We start from the raw sequence: 13,894 nt of genomic DNA, 5'->3' as shown, positions 1-13,894 counted from the left end.
GAAGAGTCTTTCACATCAGGACTCACACCTTAAAGCCTCCTACATGTCTGATTCACCTAGGCCTGAGTAGGTGGCTGTGCATTGGTGTGATGTGCATTTCTTTGCAGGCTGTAAGTCAAGGTGTGTGAAATTATTGCCTTTAGAACAGTTGAAAATACTTCAGCTTGATGGTAAGAGACAGAGCAACCTCCACAGCCAGGCCCGTGGAAATGGGAAAAGTCCTAAAATGCTTTACTCAACAAAAAGGAGCATGAAATACCACTAATGATCATTACTGGGGCATTCAGGAACACCCATAATTTCGGTGGGGTGGTAAGACTATCAAGTACATTGGCCATTAGGAGACATAACCACAAAACTGAAAGAGAGCTGGTGTTATTTTATAATTTAGCTTTTTCCCCATCTCATTGATACTGATTTTGTATTTCCTAGACTGCTGTCCCTTTACCATAGTGCTTGAAATCATGTACGTGTTTGCCTGGGAGGAAAGACAGTCCCGGTTGTGTGGGACTGGTAACCTTGCATTTAAGTTGAAAAGGGGTGTTGAAACGGGGAACTGACTCCTCCCATTGTGGAGAATAAGCACAGCACATTTAAGCAATCCTATTGACTTTGTAACTGGATAGTATAAAAAATGACTGCCCTTCACCATTCCTTATGGCCCAGGGGAGACCTTCCACCAGCATGACTTGAGCTGTCTTCATGCCTTCACCAATTCTGTAACCAGCCTAAGAGGGAGCTATGCTACCAGTATAGCTCAGCTGTTGCTAATGTTGGCTTGCTTATACTTTGACATAACTGTGTCTAGAACTGAAAAGCAGTTCATGAAATTGTTAGCACCAAATCATAGCTTCTGGGAACTGGTAGCTTTTCAGGTTGGCTTGGTAGCATTCTCTAGGGATTGGCAATGCCAGTCGATTTTAACACCTCAGATTCCAGTCATTTTGAGAGCATAACAAAATGGTATCAGAAAGAAAGTCTTCAGAAACTTCAAAGAATGTGTTGAGCTTGAAGCCACTCCTAAAAAGGAATTAATGTCCTGCGATGCTCATTTTCTTTCTAATTGGATCTTGTTTCTCTTTTAGATCCCTAACGGATAGCGCACGGATTAGCACTGAAGCACAGAAGACACTTCTCTAAATCTGGCTTCTAAATTGAGTGACTTAAATTCCAGACTGGTCAGAAGTTTGACATGCGGTTGAATGTGCAGTTGTGTTTCGCAGCAGCATTACTATTTCACATGCAACTACAAATTTTCACCACATTAACAGATGAGAGTCAGCTGTGCTCAGGACAGAAGGAAAAGGGGAGGAAGGTTAAAGGCGGAAGGCTCGGGCTAAAAACAAAAAGTAGTGATTGCCTCTCTGGTTTCCCATAGACATGTTTTTGTCCCTGAAATAGACAGAAGCTTTTTAAAGAGGAGCTTACTTAAGCTATGTAGCAGCACAAAGGTTTGATTCTCGAGGGTGATGTGTATGTCACAAAAAACCCCTGCCAGTAACCTGTAAAAACTCCGCATGTAAAAACCTATTTCCATGCAGGGCTTTCTGAATTATATCTGACATCCAAGCCATGTGGGTCTAAATTCACAGGGCCTCTTACCTTAGCTGGTAAGGGGCGGGGGGGGTGGGCAGGCAGTTTCCCCCTGTACTTTGTGCTGTGCGACACAGCTAAAATTGAGGGTGCACAGGGTCTTCTTAGTATATGTGACCTGCTCCTTGGAGGATGGGGTCCAAGAGGTGACATCATCTTGGCACGCCTGTGTCATCTGAAGCCTGGTTTAATGAGTACTTTTAGAGACTTTTATGGAAATATTTTTATTTAATTTGAAAATCTGTGTGATGTGTAGCTCTGCCTCATCCGAAAATGACAGAGGCCAAAAACAGCCAAACACAGAGGGTTTCTAATAGCTGGGAGAGTCGCAGTGGAAGTCCTTAGCAGCAGGAGCTGGGTAACCTACATTCCAATGAAAGGAAGTTTTAGATTAAAGGAGTTCTGATAAACAGGGTTTTACTGTGTCTCCTCCAGCCGACTACAAATGCAGTAAGCACTAATGATGATATTAATTATTTAGCATAATTTTTTCTTGATATTCTTCCATTTCCATTCACTGCCTAGGTTTCCAGATACGTATTTTTAAGTTAGATAATAACTAAGGAGGATAGAGCACAGAAGCAGTAGGTCCCTTGTAACTTAAAGCAGTCTCTTATCTGTTGCATACCTTGGCTTTTTGTAATGAACGTGCAATGCTTTGTAGTCAGGCTTTTCAGAGGAATGCTGTTGTCATCTTTCCTCTCTGTAAAAGCCCCTCTGCTCCCGACACTTTAATTGCACAGTTGCCTAAATGAGGCATTGCAGAGTGTTAATGTACGAGTCTGAGCGACAACACACTCCTCTTTCCACAGAGCTTTTGCCCTTGATCGCGAATTTAGCAGAGCACGTACCTTAAAAATAACTGGAGATTCAAGGGGAATCGCTACACTTAGCCTCTTGCATAAGGTTTGTGGATACAGCGATCCTTCAACAGTAACTCATATTCTTTCCCCGGGAATACTAAGCATTACAATTAGTGAACTAGTTAAGTGTTTGGTTAGGGAGGACAACAGCGGCATTTCTCTGTTTCTGGAAGCAGAGTGTTCAGTGTCCACATGGTCTAAAGCGAAGAAAAAAAAAAAAAAAAAAAAGGCTTGAAATCCTGCCTGCAGCCTCCCTTCTCGCAAGCTGCCCCTCCGGCTTCTCCCAGACGAGGCGGCAGGATGTTTTTATCCCCTCCGGGGCCATTCTCCCTCGCTCTCTCCCGGGAGCTGGGCACAGCCGGCAGCCCAGGGGGAGCGGAGTTTGGGGGCGAGGGCTGGCGGAGCTGATGTCAGAGCAGGGCGGCGGGAGCCATTGGGCTGCGGGAGACTTTGCAGCAGCAAATCCGCCCCCCTCGCCGCCCCCCCTCCCCCCCGCCCCCCCGCGCCGTTGGCTTCAAAGCGGCCGGCGCCCAGCAACTCGCAGAGGTGCAAAAAGTGGGCGCGGGGCCGGCGGAGCCGCCGCGGCCGCCCCCGGGCATCGCCCCGGCCGGGCCCGGCACGTCGGGGCGGAGGCGCGACCGACCCCTGGCCGCGCCGCTGGGCAGCGTCGAGCGGCCGGCGCCGAGCGGCCAGCCCTGCCCGCCGCGCTATAAAAGCCGCCTCCAGAAAGAGGAGAAACTCCGCGGGAGGAAAACATCTCGGCGCGGTGCTGTTGCGCCGAAGTACAGGCATGACATCCGTCCTGGGCAGCAGCAGGGCGTCGGGAGGGCCGAGCGGGCAGCTGAAATGCAAGTCCAAGAGAAGGCGGAGGAGGAGGTCAAAGAGGAAAGGTAAGAGAAATTTAATTTTTTTCTTTTTTGGTTTTTTCCCCCCCCCCTCTCTCTCCGCCTGTCTCCCGCACGCACGCCCCGGCAGACACTGCTTTTATTGTCTGGGCATGGCGCACGCCGGCCCCGGCCCCGCCGCTGCCCCGACGGCCGGTGCGGGGCGAGAGGCGCCTTCCCCGCCAGCGGCGGGGTCCGGCCGGGGACCGGAGGGGCCGCCTGCCCGCCCCCCGGGGCGGGTGGCGATTACTCTGCTCTCCTCTGCTCTCCTCCTCTCTTTGTTTTGGGCCGAGGCTGACCCCCGCGGGGGTGCCGGCGGGCGGGGGCTCGGCGGGCCCCGTCCAAGGTGGCGCGGTGCGGCGGAGCTGCCCCGGGGGCTCCGCCGGCCCCGGCACTGCCCCCGCCCGGCTCCAGCGCCGCCAGCGCGACCCCGACCTGCCACCCGCCCCGCCGCGCCCCGGGCTCCGCCGGTGCCAGCGGGCGGGACGCGGCCCCGGCGGGGCGGAGCGCGGCGCGGAGCCTCCCGGGGCAGCGCGCAGCTCCCGGCCGGCGCCCTGCGCCCCTCAAACTGCCTCTTTTTTTCTTTTTTTAGACGAGGTCCGCTGAGTTTTGCTATTCTGGTGCTGTTCCCCTTCCCTGAGCAAACCTCTGTTAGGAAGGCGCTAATTGCCTTAAGCATGAGAAGTGAAGCTACAGGATGTCCTTGCGAGCAGGGAATATGCCCTAGATAAAAGCTCTTCGCGAGGCTGTCCTGTTTTCTCCTGTAGAGGGGATGACACACTACTGCCTGGGTTTTGAGGTTGTGCCTGAAAAAGCCGAAGTTAACAGACTGTGAACACTTTAAAGTAAAATGAACTGATACGAGAAGCAGAGTGCCAGAGATGCCCAGCTGCAACGCATTTGACTGCAGAGATGCTAACTCCAAGTGCTTATCTAAGCCGTAAATATCATCTAAACCTGTAATTGTCATCGTTGTGTGGGACTAACACAAGTTTTAGACAGCTAGCTCGTCAACTCAAGCTGATGCTCTGGATGAGCTATTTCTTCTTCTGATTGTTGAAAACCTAATTTGTAGGCGCCATTAGCTAAGTGTCTTTTAATTATTGATTATGTAAAAGCCAGTAAGCATGGTAGTTGATAACTTTTTCGAAAGGTGTCAAAGCAGGTTTTGTATAGTAACTAGTAAAAATCGTTCCAATGCTAAATGCTAGACTGTATCATTTGATTGTCGCTGTTTTAACTTTCATGTCTGAACTCTCTGTATTCAGAGTCATAGTAACAAATAGTGAGTGACCTGCGCACAAGTAAAAACAACAAGACATGCGAATATTTCAGGACTTCCTGTAGGTCTGTAGCCTTGATTTCTTACTCCGGATCTGTAGCATGCTCTAACACCTGGTGACAAAGGCTGTGTTTTACGCTTATTACGGAAAAAAAAATTAAAATACTAAGTAAAGGGAAAGCTCCCATACTCAGTCTCTTTAAATCTGCTTGTATGTAAGTTGTGCTCTGCAGACCTCTCTATGCTGTATTTGTTTTAGCAAAACTACTTTTCTAGGTAATTACAAACTTAGCCTTGCCTTAGCTACCCTGTGCTTGGCCAAGAGAAAAGAGCAATCCATTAATCTAAGCAATGGTGAAAAGATGCTTTGTTATAAAGGTAAATTATAAGTGTTAATTTTCTTTCTAAGAAGCAGGCAAAAGTGAAGGTATTTCAGTAAGACTTTTTTTGATGCATCCTTTGTTGCTCTATGTCTTGCCAAAATAAGGTGGAAGTTGAATGTCTAAAAAAACTGCAAAAACTTGCTAAACAGCAACTTGGTAGATGACAGCTATTTGCAGAATACACAGCTGGAGGTTGATGGCATTCTAGAAAGTGCTTGACTGACCAATGCCAATAAGAAACTGCACTTGAAGAGTTCATTTTTTTTTTAATTCCTCCAAACATGCTATTGTAACCTCTTTCCAAATAATGTAGTTGGTTAGTATACTAATTATAGGTAGCAATGCTTGTGTTCATATGACTTTGATTTTATTTTCTATATAATCACAGTATATATTCCTAAAAATACACATTCCTGTAAACTTATGCTGGCAAAAAAAAATGCCTGTAACTTAAGGCACACCCAGTGGAAAACCTGTTGGATTTTACTGTTACACTAGTTTATTTACTTATCATATAGTTATGTGATGGTTTTGACGGTATCTAATGCAAAGGTGTTTAATAAACTGGCTATCCTGGAGACTAGTCAAGAAAATGTCTATTAGACTCATAAATTACTACATCTTTATGAGAATTAATGTGGGCTCCACTGTTCTGCAGGTTTGATCTATTTAATAGATTGTGAAAAATCTTTGTAGAGAGTTAAACCAAAGACAGTTGCCTTTAAGTATTCTCCAGCACATATTTTGTTCTTTATAGTAAGAATACTTCTAGAAGATGCTTTAAAGTGCATAACTACGCACATATGTTTACACAATACACACAGATACCTATGGACACATGTAGACAAAGAAATTCACTCTAGTCTTAAATTTAAATTGAATATTAATCAGAATAAGGAAATGAAATTATCTGTCACATCCCCATTCCTTAAGGAGATGGACTCAACAAATTACTTACACAACTTAATATATTTTATTACATGTTACATATGAACTGTGCTTAAAACCAGGCTGAGACATCACCCGATAGAATATCTAGAAATGTGTAGCAGTAGAAGCAAATTTTATTCTCTATTTAATAATACTGTTTTTCCCCTTCTGGTTTACTTTCAATATTTTCAGTCATATTTTTGTCCTGGTTAGTGTGAATTATAAATTAGTGTGTCTGGGTATAGCACTTTGCTCCATTTTTTTTATACCTAGGTGCTCTGTTTTAGGAGTTTCCTGAGGGCAGAAAGCAAGTTCAAGCAAGGAAAGCAAACAACAGTCTCTGAATAGCTAAATTTCCCTGTGTGTTTAGGCTAAAAAACAATAAAAAACATGTGCTGCAAGAGACAGAGAGAATTTCCATATATGCAAATCAAGCACTGAAAAGTGTAGGACACTGAGTGTGATTCCAGTGTACAATGACATTGTACAATAATTAATTTGCATGCATCCTATTTTTATGCTTATGAAATCCAGCAACTCTTCTAGTGTAAAGATCCTACCTTGAAGACTTAACATGCACCGATGCAATGAATATCACATTGCAAGCATATATTTGCACAGTGATTTCATTCAGTTTTACATTACATACAAAAAGTGTGTTAAAAAGCTAAAATGTGGCTATGCATAGCCATTTGTTAAATTAGTATAGGTAGGAATATTTTCATTGTCATTTAGAAAATAAGTATGTTAACTCCCAGTGGGAAGTAAATACCTTAATTTCTCAAAGACCTAAGGAAAAATACAGATGCTTGCCAGATCATCTGCGTACTAATTTTGTGTAAAAGCAATAATAGGTATTTTAGATTTATCTCTCTCTGGTTTTTGTTGTTTTTTAATCTGTGTGTATAAAGGGATCAGAGATTAGAAAACTATGCCTAATGATTTGGAGAAATACAGTTTAAATTTTCAGGTCTTTATAGGAAGTTGCTGGATTTGTGGCTTCTTGTGTTTTCTCCCGGGCTCTGGAATACGACAGAGTACTGACAGAATTCAGCACAGCGACCTCATCACGGTTTGTGCAGATTTCATAGCCTGTGGTATAGATTTTGAAAAGAAGGCTTGTTTTCTGAGATAAATGATTACAAGTAGACCAAACAAAAGCAGAATTGCCATTTACTGATAGTACTAAAAAGGCCACACTTCAGCAGCCTCCGGCAACTTCTTAGAAATCAACATATAGAAAGTAAGTATGAAATAGGTGATTAGAGATATGCCCCTTCTGAGTTATTTTCCAGTACAGGACAACAAATAGGCCACCTTATTTGTAATTCTGTTTTATAGAGCTAGTGATTAAAGTTAATTACTGGTAACAGGAGGGAATCAGGTACCCCTGATGTGGTAGAAAGCCATGGCCGAGGCCGCTGCTGATACAACGGGACACAAAATAAAAGTTGACAGAATAAACTAAATAAGGTCAGCAAGTGGGTGAGAGAGGCAAAATGATTGTGAAATGAAATTCCATGAAAAATTAATGAAATAGAAAGATTGTGCTGAGGACGGAGGGAGGAAACCAGCTTGGTTCTTCATCATCCTGCAATGCCAAAGTAATAAATGAGCGTGTTTCATCTTGGCGAGGTTCAGGGACACAACTCCTTCCCCACAACAGGATTGCGTCGTGCTTCAAGATGTGTTCCGCTTATCTCATCCCCTGACAGCTCAAGAGGAAGGGACTGGATTTGGTGATAAAATTAAATTGATTAAACCTTTATCCATCATCTAATTTGGTACCTTTCTTTTTTCTTTTCTTTTTTACTATTACCTCCAATTTCTAGTGATCCGTGTAATGACAGCAATTTGAGATAGCATCAAGGACATTAGCTACAATGGCTGAACTTAAATTTAGAATAAAAATATGGGATTCATGAGTCCATATCTAAATAGCAGACGATTAGGTTATAGCAGAGTTGTATCTTCCTAGCAAAAGCACGTAAGTGTGAGGACAATAAAATGGCACATTTTACTTTGGGAGAGAACAAAATAATTCAACTTTACCTCAAAGTATTAATTATGTAAGTAGAAAAAGGACTAATATAAATATTGACCATATCTCGCATGAACAATGACATATATAGCCATTTTTACCTTTTTGAACATAGAAATTAAGTCAGATGTGTTGCCTTCTTCAGTGGCAATGCAGAGACATATAAAAGCTAGTGGCAAAGTATCATACTGTTGGAAATTGTTTCATATAGCTTAAAATTTTGTCGCTTCTCCTTGGTGATTTGGGTAGGGAAATCCTCCTGTAAGGTAAGAGCTCTGCTTACAAATTCCAGTTTAAGTGATATTAATGGAGTTTATAAAATACTTAATGGCAGCTCTTTCTGAAGTGATACCCTCAAATGGAAAACACTGCACTAAAAATTAAAGGTCAGATGAAATTGCCTTGTGAAATATCAAAGCTACTAAAGGTCTGTGCAAACTGTTTTCTTGGTTCCTTTAATGCCCTTTAGGTTAGCAAGTTGCATTAAAAAAGTGAAATTAGAATATCTGATCTCTTAATTGTGCTACTTTTGAATTACTGCTGTCCAGTATTGTATAGGTTTTGCGAGTAGTAATGAACCTGAATTGATCCATTGTGTTCACTGCTAACTATCTCTACAACCTTTCAGGCAGTTTACTGTTTTTTCCATGTAACCTATTAGCTATCCAGACAAAAAAAGCTGATATGCATCAGTAGATAGATCATTCTCAAGGCATCTGTGATGAACTTGATGTTTTCTGCATAAAACAGCGCGGTAAGTTCCAATAGTAAAATAAAGTGCTTACCTTCCTGCTCTAGCTGACCTTTGTTCCCTGTTGTATGAATCTGAAATGAAGCAGCCAACCCAGAGGAGCTTTAATAGCATATTGTGATGTATAATATATTAAAAAGATCGCTTTGTTAACTGGCAGAAGCAGCTTGTCAACCCATGCTAATAGGCAACCCTCCCCAAGTCATAAAATAACCAAATTTAATGCTGTAACAGAAAGCATTACATGGATGGTGTTATCATTGTTGCTCAGTCAGTCTAGAATTTCTTACTTCTTACGATGGGTTTGAAATACAAAGATGTATTTTTGGGGCCCTGAGTTAAGAATACTTGCTCTGGACTAAGGACTGGACATCACTGTGGATGGTTTAATGAAAATCTCTGCTAAGTAAAGCATGATGACAAGGAAAGCACAGAGCAGGACAGACTGTGTGAAGAGCGGGATGGCTAATATTGAAGATATTACGGTGTCATTAATGAAAGAAAGGTGTATTTTCACTGGGTATATTCTGTTTCTCTCTGACTGTTCTAGCTCCCAAATGTGTGCTAGAAATAGTGAGGATTCAGAGACATATGACAAAACGAATTAGAGATGTGTAAAATTTCAGTAGAAGAAAATGGATAAGATTTATATTATTTACTTTGGAGATAAATTTAAGAAAGAATACAATAAAATTATATTAAAGGAGGAAACATTATAAAGAAGGTAAACAGGCTACTCTGATTAATTCCTGATTTTTTTATTTACAAAGACAGAGGCCTTTCTGGAAAAAGAATTTCAGCATATTTAATAGGAGTGGAAGGACTTTTTCTGTTGAGATAGTACGTAGCTGGCCTGAGGAATTCATTCATTCAAGGTAAGGAAAAAGAGAACTTACATATGTGTAGGGAGTTGAGGTATTTGATTAGCTCAGCAGAGACTAACACTAAAAAGTTTGCTGCTCACTTCAGTGAATGTAGGCTTTGCCTTTAGATACAATGCATTAAGGATTTGGGTTTTTTATATGACATATGAATGCTCTTTTTCAGGAAATATCTGATTCCTGACTGACTTGGATTAGGTGGAAACGTGATTTGTAGGCGATTTAATTGCTCCTGTTCACTGTGAGGCTGTTTACACTCTCCTCTGTTTTCACAGCTGAAGTTGTAGCGCGGCAGTTCAGGAGGTGCTTTTCTGCTCGGTTTCACGGCAGTGGCAATGCGCACATCCCTCTGCCCGTTTGCCTCCCAAACCTGGGAACACAGCTACGAGGAAGGCGGGTGCATTTCCTTGGAATATTCCTGATGGCTTTTTTAAGTCGCCTTCCTCTCTGTTCCCACTCAACGCCCTGCATGATGTATGTAAAATTAGACTGAAATTGAGACTGATTCCCAGTCTCTTATGCTGCGGTGAGGTTAGGAGGATAACAATAAAAACTAATACACCTCCCCCTTTCTCATTTCCTTAGAAAAAGAAACAAAAAGGTGGGATAACAGGGGGTGAAAATGAAGTTTACAAACACATGATGATTTGTTAAGCAGAAAAAAAACAGTTACTGGCATTGACTGCTAGTGTGTCATCATCACACGAATATTATGTAGTAGGGGATTACCTCTCCAAACTGTAGTCTGTCTTCGTGAAAGTTTTGCTGCTGGGTTAGGGTTTGGTCCCAATGCTGTACGTACTATTGTATCTGATTTAGAAGTTGTGCCACGTGCGAGTGCTGTTTCTGAAACCTGCAGTACAGGCTGGTGGTGTTTTATGTGCGGTTCGGGACTGAGGAATGAGCAATAAGTAGATCTCAGAAAAATGCTTCATGCTGAAGTGTGATATTTTTTCCCCATTTTGACATCATCTTTGTTCCTTATAAGAGAAATGGTGCTCAAAATTATTAGCAGAGTCACCTTTCTCTAACTGCTAATGAAACATCAGCATGAAGAGTCAAAGCTGCTGGGAAGTGTGGGAAGAAGTAAGTAGAATTTGACAGATATTTTATCTCCATCTCCATAGAAAGAGATTTACACACACTAATTTTATGCAATTGCCCGCTTCTTACAACTTCTCAGAGACTGTGAAATGGCTATTTATTCCTTTAAATAGTGGGGTTTAACAAATGTAAAATGATGGCTATCAAGCCAACGGTAATAATGTATTACCTTTGTATAAGGCTTGATGCTGCTGCCCCTACTCACAGTAAAACTGAGATCGAAACTTCTCAGCATGAGTCAGGGTGGCAGAACTGTGCTGCTATATACATGTGTGTCTGTGCCTTAATATATATGTACATATATATGTTTTTTATATGAAATAGAAACTTCTACTTCAGCTGTCTAGCGGCATTAAATGAATGACTACAATAAACTACAAGTTATAGTAGACAAAGGGTCTTAAAGCCTGTAGATTCCAAAAAATATTTACATAAGGGATTTTTATATTACATTGAAGTATTTTGTTTAGATATGTAAAATAAAATACATTTGTATCATTTGTGTGTTTACACACATCTATCTATCCATGCTGTGTGAATTTATAATTTTAAAAATACGTATATAAACATTCTTACAGGATTTGTGTATGATCTTCCTCTGTGTAATACTGATAGTCTTACAGACAAACCACAAAGGCACAACTGCACAAGGATTATAAGATTATTTTTTTTTAGAGTGAGAAAAAAATGAAAGAAACTTCTTAGAAATATCCTAAAAAATCTGGTTTATATGTCCTATTTTTGTAGGTATGTTTTTTTGAGTAGCTAAGTAATTTGGAATGGTGGAGACAGATGCTTATGCAGGAGCCTGTAATACTCATGTCAGGAAACTCCAAACCTTTACCAAAAAGGTGGATTTGGTCTTAAGTTTCTTTGTGTGATGATCTTTCTCCACCTGAATCTTACAGAATAACCGACATAACTGTGAGCAGAAGCCAACCCTGAGCTCATGCTCCATTTTATATCCATGCCAGCAGCCCTGCCACAAACCACCAGGCAAAATGCCTATGGATTCTTGAACAATATTTAACTGCAGTTAACTTTCATTAGCTGATTTCCAGGTTGTAATTTCCCTCCCTCATGCCAATCATGAATTACTATTTATGTGTCCGTATGAATGGTGATTTTGAGAGGCGAGGGGTAGAGCCGCAGTGGTCTGCGTTGCCTCCTTTGTTGAGCAGCGCAGACAGTAATTAAATCGGAGCTCAGCTCTTGCTGCTCATGGGTTTAGGAGTTTAAAAGAAACAGTACAAAAAGGGAATGTTCTCTAATATCACTGACAGCAGGTCTCCTCCAGCTGCAACTGCTGCAAAGATTATTGATTGATCTGCTTATCATTTATTTATGCTAAAGCATCTGATGTGTGTCTGTAAAATCTGTTGTTTCTAAGATCAAGATACTTGACTTGTTTTCAATTCATGTTTATAATGACCAGTTTTTACAGCTGCATGACAGAGGTTTGTTTTACCTGGTGCTGTGCCCATAAGGAGCACTTTTTGTGCCTTCAGATGAAATCCATGAGCACAAATCATTTGATGATTTTTTTTAAAAAAAGTTTTACTGTGCAAATCCTTTAGATTTCATACAGAGGAAGAAGAGGGAATGTACAGTATTGAAGCATAAATGTAAAGCATTTCAGTTCTGCCTGAAAAAGTCAAAAGCTAGTCTTTCTAAGTTAACTTGTACCCTGCCAATAATACTTTTTAAATGAAACTTTAGCTCTGCATTCATTTAGCTAAAAAAAAATTTTTGCATGTTATAGCACAAGGTGTAAACCGTAAGGTAAAAACAGGCAGTAAGATACTAACAGTACCAGTTACCAGAAGGGGGTTATTAGGTGTCAAAAGAAGTGGAGATTTTTAAAAGATTCGATTAGTCAGAAATTAAATAGCCTTTTGCAGTTTAGAAATGTGGTTTGTCGTAGGAGTAGTTTAACAGAATACTGCTTTATAGATTGGTTAGCCCAAGCACATTTTTAAGCAGGTGATACATTCTGCTTAAACAGGGTAAGAAACCCTAGACAAAGAAGTTCTGGCAGGTTTTCCTGAAGGCTACCAGTGAATTCCTTATTAAATTTACACTTTTATGATGTAAGGCACATTAGATTATTTTTCCTTGCCAGTGACTAAGATCATCCTTCTCTTCAGATAATTCTAACTCATCCCAGCCAGCAAGGACTCTTATTGCTGAGAGTTAATAAAAATGCATCAGCATAATCATACTAGGTACAGGCTCAAAGTATTTATGAGAAGTTGTTATTAACTTTCACAGACAGAGAGGCCACATTCCCCTGGTTTACAGAGAGGGAAACTCAGAGCAGTTAATAAATCTGTTGCAGATATAATTAGCAATGAGTAGGAATTCAGGAGTCTGTCACTCTGGTTTCAAATGTCAGATGAACCTGTTTCTGGTTCATACGTATCTTTTCTGTAGCTGCATCATGTCTGTAGTTGCATCGCATCCCTTGGGTTTATCATTGTGAAATACCGGTGTGACATGGCAAGTCCCTGGGAGCGCTGCTCATTCCAAGGCGGACCGTGTGCCACGCTGCGTGCCGGCAGTTGGTGCTCACAGGCAGGAGCAGGTATAATCCCTGCCTGCAAGGGAGCTTGCTACATTTGTTTGCAAAGCAGTTCTGCCTGGTGGTGTTGGAAAGAGGGCTTTTTATTTATTTATCTATTTTGTATGTAAACAAATGCATGGGATCAGATTCTTCCTTGGTGTTAAATCACATTTGCTCTTCAGCTCCTCGAGGGCTTTTTGATTTCTCCCAGAATGGCTTGTTATACATGCTGAGAGTGAGGTTTCTATGTATGCAAGTTTACATTTAAAAGGCAACTCTTACTTCAATATTAGCAACACATTGCTGACAAGTATGTAGAATAACTATTTTTATAACAGACGTTACTTCCTTCAGATGCTATGAGAATTTGCTTATGGAATTGACTGACACTGTTACAGAGCGGTTTTTTGTTTGTTTTAAATGAGATGTATCCTTTTATATGAATCAATTTCAGTAGGATTAAATATTATCTGAATTTCATAACTTTTATTTCCATTAAAAATCTTAGTAACAGTGCCTACATTTGTGCCTTGCCTGTAGTTAATCAATTTTGTATATGCACGTGCTTCTTGGAAGACCAGGAGACTATTACACTTCATCTAAAACCACTGTGAATTGA

The 13,894-nt window shown here is 41.2% G+C and overlaps 1 protein-coding gene across 2 annotated transcripts in view; it reads left to right on the top strand.

Annotated features, from left to right (window-relative positions):
• The first annotated feature begins 3,094 nt into the window (after positions 1–3,094).
• The window catches only part of ADARB2 (adenosine deaminase RNA specific B2 (inactive)), a 317,822-nt gene continuing 307,022 nt past the window's right edge, over positions 3,095–13,894 (top strand). For both annotated transcript variants that reach the window (XM_074832022.1, XM_074832041.1), the window contains exon 1: positions 3,095–3,346. In XM_074832022.1, the coding sequence (XP_074688123.1) occupies positions 3,247–3,346 (100 nt within the window). In that variant the 5' untranslated portion in view covers positions 3,095–3,246. The remainder of the gene's footprint in view (positions 3,347–13,894) is intronic.

Source organism: Strix aluco, chromosome 1 (assembly GCF_031877795.1).
Source record: "Strix aluco isolate bStrAlu1 chromosome 1, bStrAlu1.hap1, whole genome shotgun sequence".
Lineage (NCBI taxonomy): Eukaryota > Metazoa > Chordata > Aves > Strigiformes > Strigidae > Strix > Strix aluco.
This window is presented reverse-complemented; position numbering and strand designations above follow the sequence as displayed.